Genomic DNA, 15,363 nt, shown 5'->3' with positions numbered 1-15,363 from the left:
CACTGTCTGTATCAGAGCAAAATGGCTCTGTCAAACATTCCTCTACTGTACCAACTCTAGTGGACAAGACAGGACAAGACAGAGCAACACCCAAATAGAGACCCTTACGACAGACAGACTTTTTGGGAAGGTATCCAGAGGAGGATGGGGACACTACTAATTCCCATCCCTATGTGATGGTGGTATGGGGAGGGCGGTGGTATGGGGAGGGGTGGTGGTATGGGGTGGTGGTCTGGGTGGGGGAGGGTGGTGGTATGGGGTGGTGGTATGGGTGGGGGAGGGGTGGTGGTATGGGGAGGGGGTGGAAGATGAACTTTTCCTCAACAGACAAGGCAAATGAGGCCTACTGGAGGCAGATGGAAGGACGAATGGGACGGAGGCAGTAGGGCGCTGTGTGGGGCCTACCTTGGGTGGGGGCACAGAGACTGGGCACGGACAGCGTAGCTTCGCTGGTGTAGGCAGAGCACAGGTTTTCACTGGAGGGCCGAGATGCTTGAGGGGCCGGGTCGGCTCCCAGAGGCAGGGTGGAGGCTGGGGTCGGGAGGCCCCAGGGGCCAGGAGGAGAGCCTGGTAGGGTGGGTACACTGAGGGGGCGCTCTGTGCAGATAAAGTGCTGCCTGAAGTTGACACACACAGACACCATACACACAGAGGAGGAGAACAGGGGAGGGAGGAGGACAGGTCAGGGGAACAGCCTCCAAAAGTGCAGACACTCACACAGTGACTCTCACACACAGTGTAGGTAGGTAGGTAGGTAGGTAGGTAGGTAGGGTGCAGGTCCCACAACCACAGTGTAGGTAGGTAGGTAGGGTGCAGAGTGCTGGGTTTCATCATAAACAATACAGCTAGTTCACTGTATGGTTTAAAAGTGAAGGAAGGAGAGAAGAGAAGACTGGTTTGCCACAAGTAGTCCTGTGAAGAAGAGAAAGCGAGTGCAGTACAGTAACAAAGTCCCTACTGTAACACTGGCTCTGCCAATACCCTCTACTGAGGAGGACCACAGGTTAGAGGTCAGGACCTGGCTATAGTGGGCTCTAATAAAGATGGTGGATAAATGAAGATCGCTTATTCCGGCCGTTTACCATTGAAAGAAAATATATATCTCCCATAGACACCAATGCGATAGCAGCTGGGTCTGGTCTCCTAAGTTAACTGACTTCAATTGAACCAGAAACAAACAGCGAGTGGGTAGTCTCACTTCCTTTTCCATCTCTGGCTCTAACACACTTGAGGTCAAGGGCTTCAAGGGGTTCTTGCTGATAGGACCAGTTCAGACAGAGGTCAGGGGTTAGTAGTACCTGGTTGCAGAGGGCTCTTGCTGCCCTGGGAGGAGCTGCAGCGGCTGGACTTGCTGCTCTTGCTTTTGGTGGGTCGTCTCCTGCGACCGGCCAGGGCTACAGCTGGAGGGACCACCACGGCTGGAGGCACCTTGCCCAGCCTGGCGAACAGGGAGTCAATCTCATCCTTCTGCTTGGTGTGCAGGGCCTGGATCTCCTTCATGTGCCTGGAGAGGAGATGAGAGGGAGCTGAATAGCCAAAAATCTTCCCCAAATCCAAATCAGTCTAATAGCACAGAAAAATTTCAGGTGAAGGTAGACATCTGGGGGTTTTAGGAATGGAAACATAAGCACTTAAATGTGACAATTCAAGAAGGGATATTTAAGGGATATATAACAGCAAACAGAAACATGTCAGTCGAGCAGAAGAGGAGAGAGAAACAGGGTAAACCCACTAAAGCAGAAGAGAGAGAAACAGGGTAAACCCACTAAAGCAGAAGAGAGAGAAACAGGGTAAACCCACTAAAGCAGAAGAGAAGAGAGAAACAGGGTAAAACCCACTAAAGCAGAAGAGAGAAGAAACAGGGTAAACCTACTAAAGCAGAAGAGAAGAGAAAACAGGGTAAACCGACTAAAGCAGAAGAGGAGAGAAACAGGGTAAACCGACTAAAGCAGAAGAGAGGAGAGAGAAACAGGGTAAACCCACTAAAGCAGAAGAGAGGAGAGAGAAACAGGGTAAACCCACTAAAGCAGAAGAGAAGAGAGAAACAGGGTAAACCCACTAAAGCAGAAGAGAGGAGAGAGAAACAGGGTAAACCTACTAAAGCAGAAGAGAGGAGAGAGAAACAGGGTAAACCGACTAAAGCAGAAGAGAAGAGAGAAACAGGGTAAACCCACTAAAGCAGAAGAGAGAGAAACAGGGAAAACCCACTAAAGCAGAAGAGAGAGAAACAGGGTAAACCGACTAAAGCAGAAGAGAAGAGAGAAACAGGGTAAACCCACTAAAGCAGAAGAGAGAGAAACAGGGTAAACCGACTAAAGCAGAAGAGAGAGAAACAGGGTAAACCTACTAAAGCAGAAGAGAGAGAAACAGGGTAAACCCACTAAAGCAGAAGAGAGAGAAACAGGGTAAACCGACTAAAGCAGAAGAGAGAGAAACAGGGTAAACCGACTAAAGCAGAAGAGAGGAGAGAGAAACAGGGTAAACCGACTAAAGCAGAAGAGAGGAGAGAGAAACAGGGTAAACCGACTAAAGCAGAAGAGAGGAGAGAGAAACAGGGTAAACCGACTAAAGCAGAAGAGAGGAGAGAGAAACAGGGTAAACCGACTAAAGCAGAAGAGAGAGAAACAGGGTAAACCGACTAAAGCAGAAGAGAGAGAAACAGGGTAAACCGACTAAAGCAGAAGAGAGGAGAGAGAAACCGACTAAAGCAGAAGAGAGGAGAGAGAAACAGGGTAAACCCACTAAAGCAGAAGAGAGGAGAGAGAAACAGGGTAAACCCACTAAAGCAGAAGAGAGGAGAGAAACAGGGTAAACCGACTAAAGCAGAAGAGAGAGAAACAGGGTAAACCCACTAAAGCAGAAGAGAAGAGAAACAGGGTAAACCCACTAAAGCAGAAGAGAGAGAGAAACAGGGTAAACCCGACTAAAGCAGAAGAGAGGAGAGAAACAGGGTAAACCGACTAAAGCAGAAGAGAGAGAAACAGGGTAAACCCACTAAAGCAGAAGAGAGAGAAACAGGGTAAACCCACTAAAGCAGAAGAGAGGAGAGAGAAACAGGGTAAAACCGACTAAAGCAGAAGAGAGGAGAGAGAAACAGGGTAAACCCACTAAAGCAGAAGAGAGAGAAACAGGGTAAACCCACTAAAGCAGAAGAGAGAGAGAAACAGGGTAAACCGACTAAAGCAGAAGAGAGAGAAAACAGGGTAAAGCAGAAGAGAGAGAGAAACAGGGTAAACCGACTAAAGCAGAAGAGAGAGAAACAGGGTAAACCCACTAAAGCAGAAGAGAGAGAAACAGGGTAAAACCCACTAAAGCAGAAGAGAGAGAAACAGGGTAAACCGACTAAAGCAGAAGAGAGAGAAACAGGGTAAACCGACTAAAGCAGAAGAGAGGAGAGAGAAACAGGGTAAACCCGACTAAAGCAGAAGAGAGGAGAGAGAAACAGGGTAAACCGACTAAAGCAGAAGAGAGAGAAAACAGGGTAAACCGACTAAAGCAGAAGAGAGAGAAACAGGGTAAACCGACTAAAGCAGAAGAGAGGAGAGAGAAACAGGGTAAACCGACTAAAGCAGAAGAGAGAGAAACAGGGTAAACCGACTAAAGCAGAAGAGAGGAGAGAGAACAGGGTAAACCGACTAAAGCAGAAGAGAGGAGAGAGAAACAGGGTAAACCGACTAAAGCAGAAGAGAGGTAAACCGAGAAGAGAAGAGAGAGGGTAAACCGACTAAAGCAGAAGAGAGAGAAGAGAAACCGACTAAAGCAGAAGAGAGGAGAGAGAAACAGGGTAAACCCACTAAAGCAGAAGAGAGAGAAAACAGGGTAAACCGACTAAAGCAGAAGAGAGAGAAACAGGGTAAACCGACTAAAGCAGAAGAGAGGAGAGAGAAACAGGGTAAACCGACTAAAGCAGAAGAGAGGAGAGAGAAACAGGGTAAACCCACTAAAGCAGAAGAGAGGAGAGAGAACAGGGTAAACCCACTAAAGAAAGAAGAGAGAGAAACAGGGTAAACCGACTAAAGCAGAAGAGAGAGAAACAGAAACAAAGAAGAAGAGAAGAGAGAAACAGGGTAAAACCGACTAAAGCAGAAGAGAGGAGAGAGAAACAGGGTAAACCCACTAAAGCAGAAGAGAGGAGAGAGAAACAGGGTAAACCCACTAAAGCAGAAGAGAGAGAGAAACAGGGTAAACCCACTAAAGCAGAAGAGAGAGAGAAACAGGGTAAACCCAGAAAAGAGAGAGAAACAGGGTAAACCGACTAAAGCAGAAGAGAGGAGAGAAAAACAGGGTAAACCCACTAAAGCAGAAGAGAGAGAGAGAAACAGGGTAAACCCACTAAAGCAGAAGAGAGGAGAAACAGGGTAAACCCACTAAAGCAGAGAGGAGAGAGAAACAGGGTAAACCCACTAAAGCAGAAGAGAGAGAAACAGGGTAAACCTACTAAAGCAGAAGAGAGGAGAGAGAAACAGGGTAAACCCACTAAAGCAGAAGAGAGGAGAGAGAAACAGGGTAAACCCACTAAAGCAGAAGGGAGGAGAGAGAAACAGGGTAAACCCACTAAAGCAGAAGAGAGGAGAGAGAAACAGGGTAAACCCACTAAAGCAGAAGAGAGGAGAGAGAAACAGGGTAAACCTACTTTTCCCGTAACCGGTTGACCTCCCTCTTCAAGTCCTCGTCCTCAAACTCAGAGTCGTTATCAGAGCTCATGTAGGAGTTGTTGAGGCTGGGCAGGGAGCTCTGTTTGTCCTCTGGGCTGAGGAGCATGGTGGCCGAGCCAGGATCAATACTAGGCCCGTTAGCCTGGGAAGCGGGTGTTTGCTCCAACCCAGCCTCGGCTGCCTCATCCTGGGCTCGGCTCACTGAGAAGCGGCCCACCCTGGCATCCGGTGCGTTGGTGGTGACCTGGAAGCGGCCAATGGTGGTGGGCTGAGGGGAGGAGGTCCGGTGGGGGAGGGAGGGCAGGCCGTCCACAACATCTCCCCCACCAGTCTTACCTCCGTGGAGAGGGGAGGAGACATTGTGCAGTGTGTTCTCCGGGCTGGAGAAAGAGGAGGAGGAAGAGGAGGTGGAGGAGGATTTTGTGGGGCTCCCTCCCTCGATTTTGTGGGGACGCTGGTCTGCAGCCACAGAGACCTGGGGAGGGGGACAAGTGATGGAGAGAGATTATGAAAAGCCCAGATCAGCCATAAGGACCATCACTACAATCATAGAAAACTATTCTGAAGAGAGATGTATGAAGAACATAGAGACTGCAGACTCTGACCACCAGACAGACAGTGCTGGAATATTCCCATCAGGTAAATAGAGCTGGAAAGGTACAGCTGGAATTCCATACCTGGAATCGTCCCATTTGGAATCCTCCAGCAATAGGCGACATGATTGGTTCCCCTTCCAGAGAGAAAGGCACTGAAACGACCAATGAGACATCATCACGTTACAATGCAACAGTCGGCAAAACATCCCAAAAGAAAAGGACAACACACTAACAGGTAGCACGACCATTTCAAAATGGGAGTAAGGATAGATGTTGAAGTACACACCTGGCTGGCCACCTGCAGGCATCCCAGTGAGGGAGGACTATGGTACAGGGGGAGAACACAGTGTGACTGTCCTGTCTAGAGTCACACCAACAAACATTCCACATACCACCACATGAGCTGTACAGGAGCATGACAGTGATGGCAGTATGAGACAGAGCAGACTAATAACGGCTACAAAACTACAAAATACAGATTAGAAGAAATAGTATTCATATACTTTTTCAAAGGTCAAAAACATACAACTAAATCTGACATTTCAACAACTAATAAATACATTGTCATTCGTCCAGGCCTGAAGGGGCATGTGTGTGTGGTTATGGTACCTGTGTGGTGACACAGCTGACAGAGACCGTCTCTGGGCTCAGGGCCCTCCTCAGCTGGGCATCCAGGTCTTCCAGAGGCTGCTGGGACTAGTGGGCAACAAGCCGTTATAGACCATAGTCAAACAGACGACAACACATCCTCACACGCTCAGAACACATCAAACTAATTGGTCTCTAGACATGAATTACTGTTGAATTTCATCGAGCAAAATGTTATGAATCACAGCAAACGTTTAGCTTTCATTTTTCTATAAAATATTTGAAAAGACTGAAAGATTTAGGTAAAATCCTAGATTGGGTTTAATTTAGTCAGTCTGTCTTCAAGCCAAGGTATCCAGGTGTTGTTCAAAATCAATATATTAAAAGGACATTTCCCCCTTTCTCAACTTCATATCCCTCACCTCCAGCACCACCCTTTCTCAACTTCATATCCCTCACCTCCAGCACCACCCCTTTCTCAACTTATCCCTCACCTCCAGCACCACCCCTTTCTCAACTTCATATTCCTCACCTCCAGCACCACCCCTTTCTCAACTTCATATTCCTCACCTCCAGCACCACCCCTTTCTCAACCTCTCAACTTCAGCACCACCCCTTTCTCAACTTCATATTCCTCACCTCCAGCACCACCCTTTCTCATCTCCAGCTTCATATCATATTCCTCATCTCCAGCACCACCCCTTTCTCAACTTCAACTTCATATCCCTCACCTCCAGCACCACCCCTTTCTCAACTTCATATTCCTCACCTCCAGCACCACCCCTTTCTCAACTTCATATCCCTCACCTAGCACCACCCTTCCAACTCATATTCCTCACCTCCAGCACCACCCCTTTCTCAACTTCATTTTCTCTCAACTTCTCCAGCACCACCCCTTTCTCAACTTCATATCCTCACCTCCAGCACCACCCCTTTCTCAACTTCATATTCCTCACCTCCAGCACCACCCCTCACCTTCTCAACTTCATATTCCTCACCTCCAGCACCACCCCTTTCTCAACTTCATATTCCTCACCTCCAGCACCACCCCTTTCTCAACTTCATACCTCCAGCACCACCCTTTCTTCCTCACCTCCAGCACCACCCCTTTCTCAACTTCATATTCCTCACCTCCAGCACCACCCCTTTCTCAACTTCATATTCCTCACCTCCAGCACCACCCCCTTTCTCAACTTCATATTCCTCACCTCCAGCACCACCCCTTTCTCAACTTCATATTCCTCACCTCCAGCACCACCCCTTTCTCAACTTCATCTCCAGCACCACCCCTTTCTCAACTTCATATTCCTCACCTCCAGCACCACCCCTTTCTCAACTTCATATCCTCACCTCCAGCACCACCCCTTTCTCAACTTCATATCCCTCATCTCCAGTACCACCCCTTTCACAACTTCATATCCCTCATCTCTAGCACCACCCCTTTCTCAACTTCATATTCCTCACCTCCAGCACCACCCCAAAATTGCACATTTCTGTAGTCAGAAAGATAGTTTCCAATTAGTACACAATTAATTGGAAATTGGCAATACTTCCTCATAATTGGTTAAAATCACGATGCACACCGATGATGTCACTGGAAACATTTCACTTCCATCTTTTTTTTACTACAAAAAATAGAAACGTGACATTTTCACATATGTTGATGTTGGGGTGGTGCTGGAGATGATGAATATGAAGCTGAAAATGTTACAAATATCCCTTTAAAGAATTTCACATCAGAACCATTAGAGCCACAGGAGGCACATGCAGTCGCTTTCTCAAGATCAAATCACCTCAGACCAGAGCAGAGCTTTGAACGGAAAATTACACATAATTCTTAAAGATGAAAGAAAATAATGAACCCCTCTTCCTCACCAATAACAATGCTCTGGTTTGTTCTATTTTTAGATTTGAATGTTCACGCTGTGGACAACACCGTCTGACTGGGTATAAACCAAACTGTAATCTCCACTAGCCTGGGGAGCCTGTCTTCTCGTCTTTCCTATTTATTCCCTTGTTGATTTAGTTTAAGAAAGAATGCGCTGTGGGAGAGAAAACTCTGTCTGGATGTAATATTTTGCTTGTGGCGAGTCTTCTCTTTCTTCATGGAAGAAAACTATTAAAATATTGTGCTGACAAAAACCACAATGACAAATGAAGATGAGTGATGTTGATCTCCCCAGCCTCCCTAACGGTCTGTCTGGAGAAAGACTGAGGGAGGAGAGAGAGGAAGGAGAAGGACAGAAAGAGGAAAGAGTGAGAGAGGAGCGGGTGAGAGAGTCAAAGAAAGAGTCGAAGAAAGAGAGTGGGATAGAGGTGCAGGAGAAAGAGGGAGACAAGAGACAGACTTCGACAGAGCGAGAGAGAGAGAGATTCAGATGATGAGGAACAGACGTGGTTAATGAGAGTCACAGGTCATCATGCTGCTCCGCCAACACAGAGAGAACCAGAGACAGAGATGTCTTCTTCAGACACTGAACAGATTGAGCCTGATCTGATCTTCATGCGTCACTAGTTTTTACACAGGAGACAAATGAAGATGGGAGGAGGGAGGTGGAGGGATGAAAGAGAGAGAGAGGGGGGGAATAGAGGGATGATGGAGGGATCTTAACATCACTTAGGAGAGAAAGAGAGAGAGGGGGGTACAGATAGAGGGATGATGGAGGGATCTTAACATCACTTAGGAGAGAAAGAGAGAGGGGGGGTACAGATAGAGGGATGATGGAGGGATCTTAACATCACTTAGGAGAGAAAGAGAGAGAGGGGGGTACAGATAGAGGGATGATGGAGGGATCTTAACATCACTTAGGAGAGAAAGAGAGAAAGGGGGGTACAGATAGAGGGATGATGGAGGGATCTTAACATCACTTAGGAGAGAAAGAGAGAGGGGGTGCAGATAGAGGGATCTTAACATCACTTAGGAGAGAAAGAGAGGGTTCAGATAGAGGGATCTTAACATCACTTAGGAGAGAAAGAGAGAGGGGGTGCAGATAGAGGGATGATGGGGGATCTTAACATCACTTAGAGAGAAAGAGAGAGAGGGGGTGCAGATAGAGGGATGATGGAGGGATCTTAACATCACTTAGGAGAGAAAGAGAGAGGGGGGTGCAGATAGAGGGATGATGGAGGGATCTTAACATCACTTAGAGAGAAAGAGAGAGATAGGGGATGATAGAGGGATCTTAACATCACTTAGGAGAGAGAAGAGAGAGGAGGGGGGGTGAGATAGAGGGATGATGGAGGGATCTTAACATCACTTAGGAGAGAAAGAGAGAGAGGGGGTGCAGATCTTAACATCACTTAGAGGGATGATGGGGAGGGAGGGATCTTAACATCACTTAGAGAGAAAGAGAGAGGGGGTGCAGATAGAGGGATGATGGAGGGATCTTAACATCACTTAGGAGAGAAAGAGAGAGGGGGTGCAGATAGAGTGATGATGGAGGATCAAAATGGCAGTCAGGAGAAAGAGGGAAAGGCACCTGAGTTAGACAGGGTCCTGGGAAGGGTGCCATGTGGTCTGAGGGAGGAGGGGGGCCAGCCTGAGCCTGATCTGATCCCACAGGCAACACCTAATAAACAGAGGGATGAAGAGAGGGATGAAACAGAGAGAAGAGGAGAGATAGGAGAACATAATGCACTGCAGCCACATGCAGCTGGAAGGACAGGGGATTCTACCTGCTGCTCTCTGACACTGACTGGGACATTAGACAATAAACAAAGACTGTAGTGTTACTTAAGAAATAAGGCCCGAGGAGGTGTGGTATATGGCCAATATACAAAGCCTAAGAACTATTCTTATGCACGATGCAACGTGGAGTGCCTGGATACAGCCGTTAGCCATGGTATATTGGCCATATAGCACCTTTGGGCTCCTGAGTGGCGCAGCGGTCAAAGGCACTGCATCTCAGCGCTTGAGGCGTCACTACAGACGCCCTGGTTCGATTCCAGGCTGTACCACAAATGGTCGTGATTGGGAGTCCCATAGGGTGGCGCACAATTGGCCCAGCGTCGTCCAGGTTTGGCCGGTGTAGGCCGTCATTGTAAATAAGAATTTGTTCTTAACTGACTTGCCTAGTTCAATAAAGGTTAAATAAATACTAATGTACCACGAACCTCCAGGGTGCCTAATTGCTATTATAAACTGGGTGGGTCGAGCCCTGAATGCTGATTGGCTGACAGCCGTGGTATATCAGACCGTATAACACGGGTATGACAAAACATTTTTACTCCTCTAATTACATTGGTAACTGGTTTATAATAGCAGTAAGGCATGCTGGGGGTTATCATGGCAAAGGGCTGTGTCCAGGTACTCCGAATGGCACTGTGCGTAAGAACAGCCCTTAGCTGTGGTATATTTACTGGCCATATACCACACCCCCTCGTGCCTTATTGCTATTATAAACTGGTTACCAACATAAATATAACAGTAAACAAGTAGTATTGCATCATACCTGTGGTACTGTACATTGTCTGGTATACCACGGCTTTTGGCCAATCAGCATCCAGGAGCCAAATTACCCGGTTCATAATATGGCTTCTCCATTTTTTTCTATACCTTTATTTAACTAGTCAAGTCAGTTAAGAACACATTCTTATTTACAATGACTGCCTACACCGGCCTAACTCGCTGTGCAGTCCCTATGGGCCTCGCTGTGCAGTCCCTATGGGCCTCGCTGTGCAGTCCCTATGGGCCTCGCTGTGCAGTCCCTAAGGGCCTCGCTGTGCAGTCCCTATGGGCCTCGCTGTGCAGTCCCTAAGGGCCTCGCTGTGCAGTCCCTAAGGGCCTCGCTGTGCAGTCCCTATGGGCCTCGCTGTGCAGTCCCTATGGGCCTCGCTGTGCAGTCCCTATGGCCTCGCTGTGCAGTCCCTATGGGCCTCGCTGTGCAGTCCCTATGGGCCTCGCTGTGCAGTCCCTATGGGCCTCGCTGTGCAGTCCCTATGGGCCTCGCTGTGCAGTCCCTAAGGGCCTCGCTGTGCAGTCCCTATGGGCCTCCTCTAGCTGTGTTAACAGTCCCTAAGGGCCTCGCTGTGCAGTCCCTAAGGGCCTCGCTGTGAGGTCCCAGTCCGGTCGTGATACAGCCAGGATTCTAACCAGGGCGCCTGTAGTGACACCTAAAGCACTGAGATGCAGTGCCTTAGACCGCTGCATCACTCAGGAGCCCCAGATCAGACATCTACCGGCCCTCGAGGTCAGACATCTACCGGCCCTCGAGGTCAGACATCTACCGGCCCTCGAGGTCAGACATCTACCGGCCCTCGAGGTCAGACATCTACCGGCCCTCGAGGTCAGACATCTACCGGCCCTCGAGGTCAGACATCTACCGGCCCTCGAGGTCAGACATCTACCGACTCGAGGTCAGACATCTACCGGCACTCAAGGTCAGACATCTACCGGCACTCAAGGTCAGACATCTACCGGCACTCAAGGTCAGACATCTACCGGCCCTCAAGGTCAGACATCTACCGGCCCTCAAGGTCAGACATCTACCGGCCCTCAAGGTCAGACATCTACCGGCACTCAAGGTCAGACATCTACTTGCTAAGTAGATAAAATGCCAGATGCGGTAGTCATGTATTACTTTGTAGTTACAATGTTAACATATCTCCTCTAGAAGCTGTTAACATATCTCCTCTAGAAGCTGTTAACCATTAACATATCTCCTCTAGAAGCCGTTAACCATTAACATATCTCCTCTAGAAGCCGTTAACCATTAACATATCTCCTCTAGAAGCCGTTAACCATTAACATTAACATATCTCCTCTAGAAGCTGTTAACCATTAACATATCTCCTCTAGAAGCCGTGAACCATTAACATATCTCCTCTAGAAGCTGTTAACCATTAACATATCTCCTCTAGAAGCTGTTAACATATCTCCTCTAGAAGCTTAACATATCTCCTCTAGAAGCTGTTAACCGTTAACATATCTCCTCTAGAAGCTGTTAACATATCTCCTCTAGAAGCTGTTAACATATCTCCTCTAGAAGCCGTTAACATATCTCCTCTAGAAGCCGTTAACATATCTCCTCTAGAAGCTGTTAACATATCTCCTCTAGAAGCCTTAACATATCTCCTCTAGTTAACATATCTCCTCTAGAAGCTGTTAACATATCTCCTCTAGAAGCTGTTAACATATCTCCTCTAGAAGCTGTTAACATATCTCCTCTAGAAGCTGTTAACATATCTCCTCTAGAAGCTGTTAACATATCTCCTCTAGAAGCTGAAGCCGTTAACATATCTCCTCTAGAAGCCGTTAACATATCTCCTCTAGAAGCCGTTAACATATCTCCTCTAGAAGCTCATATCTCCTCTAGAAGCCGTTAACATATCTCCTCTAGAAGCCGTTAACATATCTCCTCTAGAAGCCGTTAACATATCTCCTCTAGAAGCCGTTAACATATCTCCTCTAGAAGCCGTTAACATATCTCCTCTAGAAGCTGTTAACATATCTCCTCTAGAAGCTGTTAACATATCTCCTCTAGAAGCTGTTAACATATCTCCTCTAGAAGCTGTTAACATATCTCCTCTAGAAGCTGTTAACATATCTCCTCTAGAAGCTGTTAACATATCTCCTCTAGAAGCCGTTAACATATCTCCTCTAGAAGCCGTTAACATATCTCCTCTAGAAGCCGTTAACATATCTCATCTAGAAGCCGTTAACATATCTCCTCTAGAAGCTGTTAACATATCTCATCTAGAAGCTGTGTTGAGAAAACCCTAGAAATGACACCATAACTACAGTGGAGGGTTTTAACAACTATATGGTGCGCTACCTGATATCTAGGGGGATGGACACAGTATAGAATAGAGTGGTTGCCATGCAACAGAAAGCAGAGAAAATGTTCATTCAACAAAATGTTAGGAGACAAAAGCAGTTGATCAAGGAGGTTAACAAAGGCTGTTAAAAGGTGGAGTTGGCACAATCACATGTCAATCATTTGACTTGATTTATTTAACTAACTGGTATAACTGTGTATGTCAACTATGTAATAATGATGTGTCATTCTCAAAAAGACTACAAATACAAAATTACAAACTTACCTTACACAGAGGTGTCATAAAAATCTGAAATGGTTAACAACATACTGTATGTGTTATAAACAGTGCTCTTCAAGCCACATCTAATAAGCTGGCCTCCACATCCATGCTGACTGACTCACCGGTAACCTCGACAGAGGTGCTTTGGCCGGGGTAGTCTGGGTGTAGGTGGAAGGGGTCCCAGCCTGTCCCGGGGTGGTGAGGGGGGTCCCAGAGACATGCCCTGGTCCTGAGGAGGCCAGGGGGAGGCTGGAGGGGGGCAGGGGGGTGCCTGTGGAGCTGGGGGTGGATGAGTGGCCGGTTGGGGAAGAGGTTCCCGGGACACCAGTGCCTCCAGCTGGGTCGACAGAGCCATCGGCTTGGGTGGTTCCACCGCCACCCAGGTCCATGAAGAGGGAGCGAAGCTTCTTATCCAGGGCGTGGATGTCATCGATGCCCAGGGCCACCTCACACTCTCCACACTGGGCATGGGTCTGGTTGGGCATTGTAGCAGGCTGGGGCTGGGTGTGCACCAGGGTGGGCTGGACCACGGGGATGGTGGTGGTGACTGGCTGTAAGGTAGGGACCGTGGCCCCTGGGGCTAGAGAGGCTACAGGCGAGGAGGAAGAAGGGAGCTCTGCACTGGGGTTAGCAATGGAGGGGCTAGCAGGGGGCCTTGGATAGCCGTGGTGGGGACTACGGTAGTGGTGAGCTGGGGGACAGCAGTGGAAGGGACAGGGAGCTGCTCTGAGCTTCCTCCACTATCACTGCTACAGCTGCTGACCAGGGGGGCCGTGGCAGAATGACAAAGGACTGTAGTGGGTATGGAGGTGGTGGGACCACCAGGGATGGAGCCAGAGGTCTGGGGGAAGGAGGCTGAGGTGGACAGGGTAGTTGTGTTGGGGAGGGTGGGGAGGACAGCAGGGACTGGGGGGGACACAGAGGTGGCTGGGGCAGGGATTGGGGCTGTAACACTAGGTACGGAGGAGACCACGGGTTGGGTCACCGGCAGGGTGAGAGGGGCCTGGGAAAGGAGAGGCTGGGTATCAACAGACTGGAGCTGGGTGGGGATGGGGGTGGTGGCCTGGTGGATGGGCGCAGGTGGAGAGGTGGAGGTGGAGGCTGGAGGGGAGATGGAGACTGGGGGGGGAGGGGAGGTCACAGAGGCCTCAGATGGAACCTGAGCATGGGGGAGAGGAGCAGAGGCTATAGGAGCAGTGGAGAAGACTGGGATGGTGGTGGTGGTGGCTGCAGCAGGGACCAGGACAGGCAGGGAGGCTATGTGGATGGAGGGAGGAGCGGTGCTGGGCCCTGGGTCGTACTGGCCCTGGTTCTGTCTCATCTCTGAGAAGGCCTGCTGCAGGCTGACCGCGGAGGCCGACTGGGACAGACCCTGACCTGCAGCTACAGCACGGGCGGCTGGGGAGAGACAAAATGAGGGAGAGATGGGCAGGGAAACAGAGAGAGTGATAGAAAGAGATGTGTCAACACCAAACCCCATCACTAAGTAAAACAGTGATGTTAGCCATCACCTTAAAATCAGGTCATACACCACAGATAGGACACTAACTAAACTACTGTTACATAGCAACTAGACATTCATAAACATGTGATGTTTTTATTATTAACTTTACAATACAACAACATTCAGTCAGTCACAAGATCAGATGATCCCGGTTTTCAGAAACATCTAAATGTTATTACATTTGGATGCTGAATGCATTATCTTGTTGACTAATAAGATAACTTATTGGTAGGCGGTCACTGTGTGTGTGTGTGCTAAACTCACCGTGAAAGTACTGTGAATCTTGTCTCAGCAGGGCAGAGCCTGCAGCCGCTGAGTCAGCAAAGAACTGGTCCTTGAGTCTGGACTCAGGCACGGGGCTGACTATAAACCTCCTGCCTGCAGAGTGGACCACCTGGGCTGCACAGGAAGGGATACCTGGAGATAGATAGAAATGGTAGGGTCACACAAGGGTTAATGCAAAATGGGTGCCTCTATTGAATTCAATACAGTTACATTTCTCAGCGTAAATGTATAATAATAATTCATGGTACAACAAATTGGACTACAGATGGAAAATTCTCATGCAAAACATGTCTGTCATTTTTTTTAGTAGGGTACCAATTCCCTGTGTGGACATTGTGTTGGTTGTTTTACCTGGCAACGGTTCAGATATAGCAGGGATCTGTTGCTGCTGGAGGTCACTAACTATCTGGGAAACAATCTGTGACACAAGATGCAGTCAGTCTGAGACAGTACAACAGCCGTTTACAACGATCCATGATGAAGTTACTTAAGCCAATGTACCTGGTATAGAAGGGTTAAGAATGATGCTCTTTCACAGCAACAACATGGAGGAAAAATGAATGGAGAGACGTCACTTTACCTGGGTGTTTCCATCTTTCTCCAGACCCTTCTCGTCAGCCATCTCGATGACCTCACGGACCTGCTCGATGAACGACTCCCTCTCGCTCTCCAGTATAAACAGACTGGTGACCTGTAG

At 48.3% G+C, this 15,363-nt stretch overlaps 1 protein-coding gene across 1 annotated transcript in view; it reads right to left on the bottom strand.

Annotated features, from left to right (window-relative positions):
* Nucleotides 1-405: 405 nt before the first annotated feature.
* Nucleotides 406-15,363, bottom strand: part of LOC112217227 (serine/threonine-protein kinase WNK1) — a gene marked incomplete at both ends in the record, with an annotated part of 27,628 nt that continues 12,670 nt past the window's right edge. The window contains 13 exon segments of the mRNA XM_042312548.1: nucleotides 406-617; nucleotides 1,299-1,504; nucleotides 4,634-5,130; nucleotides 5,333-5,403; nucleotides 5,538-5,574; nucleotides 5,861-5,947; nucleotides 9,319-9,408; nucleotides 12,881-12,904; nucleotides 13,000-13,470; nucleotides 13,473-14,275; nucleotides 14,646-14,798; nucleotides 15,018-15,084; nucleotides 15,247-15,357. Of these exon segments, the coding sequence (XP_042168482.1) occupies nucleotides 406-617; nucleotides 1,299-1,504; nucleotides 4,634-5,130; nucleotides 5,333-5,403; nucleotides 5,538-5,574; nucleotides 5,861-5,947; nucleotides 9,319-9,408; nucleotides 12,881-12,904; nucleotides 13,000-13,470; nucleotides 13,473-14,275; nucleotides 14,646-14,798; nucleotides 15,018-15,084; nucleotides 15,247-15,357 (2,829 nt within the window).

Source organism: Oncorhynchus tshawytscha, unplaced genomic scaffold, assembly GCF_018296145.1.
Source record: "Oncorhynchus tshawytscha isolate Ot180627B unplaced genomic scaffold, Otsh_v2.0 Un_contig_8392_pilon_pilon, whole genome shotgun sequence".
Taxonomy (NCBI): domain Eukaryota; kingdom Metazoa; phylum Chordata; class Actinopteri; order Salmoniformes; family Salmonidae; genus Oncorhynchus; species Oncorhynchus tshawytscha.
This window is presented reverse-complemented; position numbering and strand designations above follow the sequence as displayed.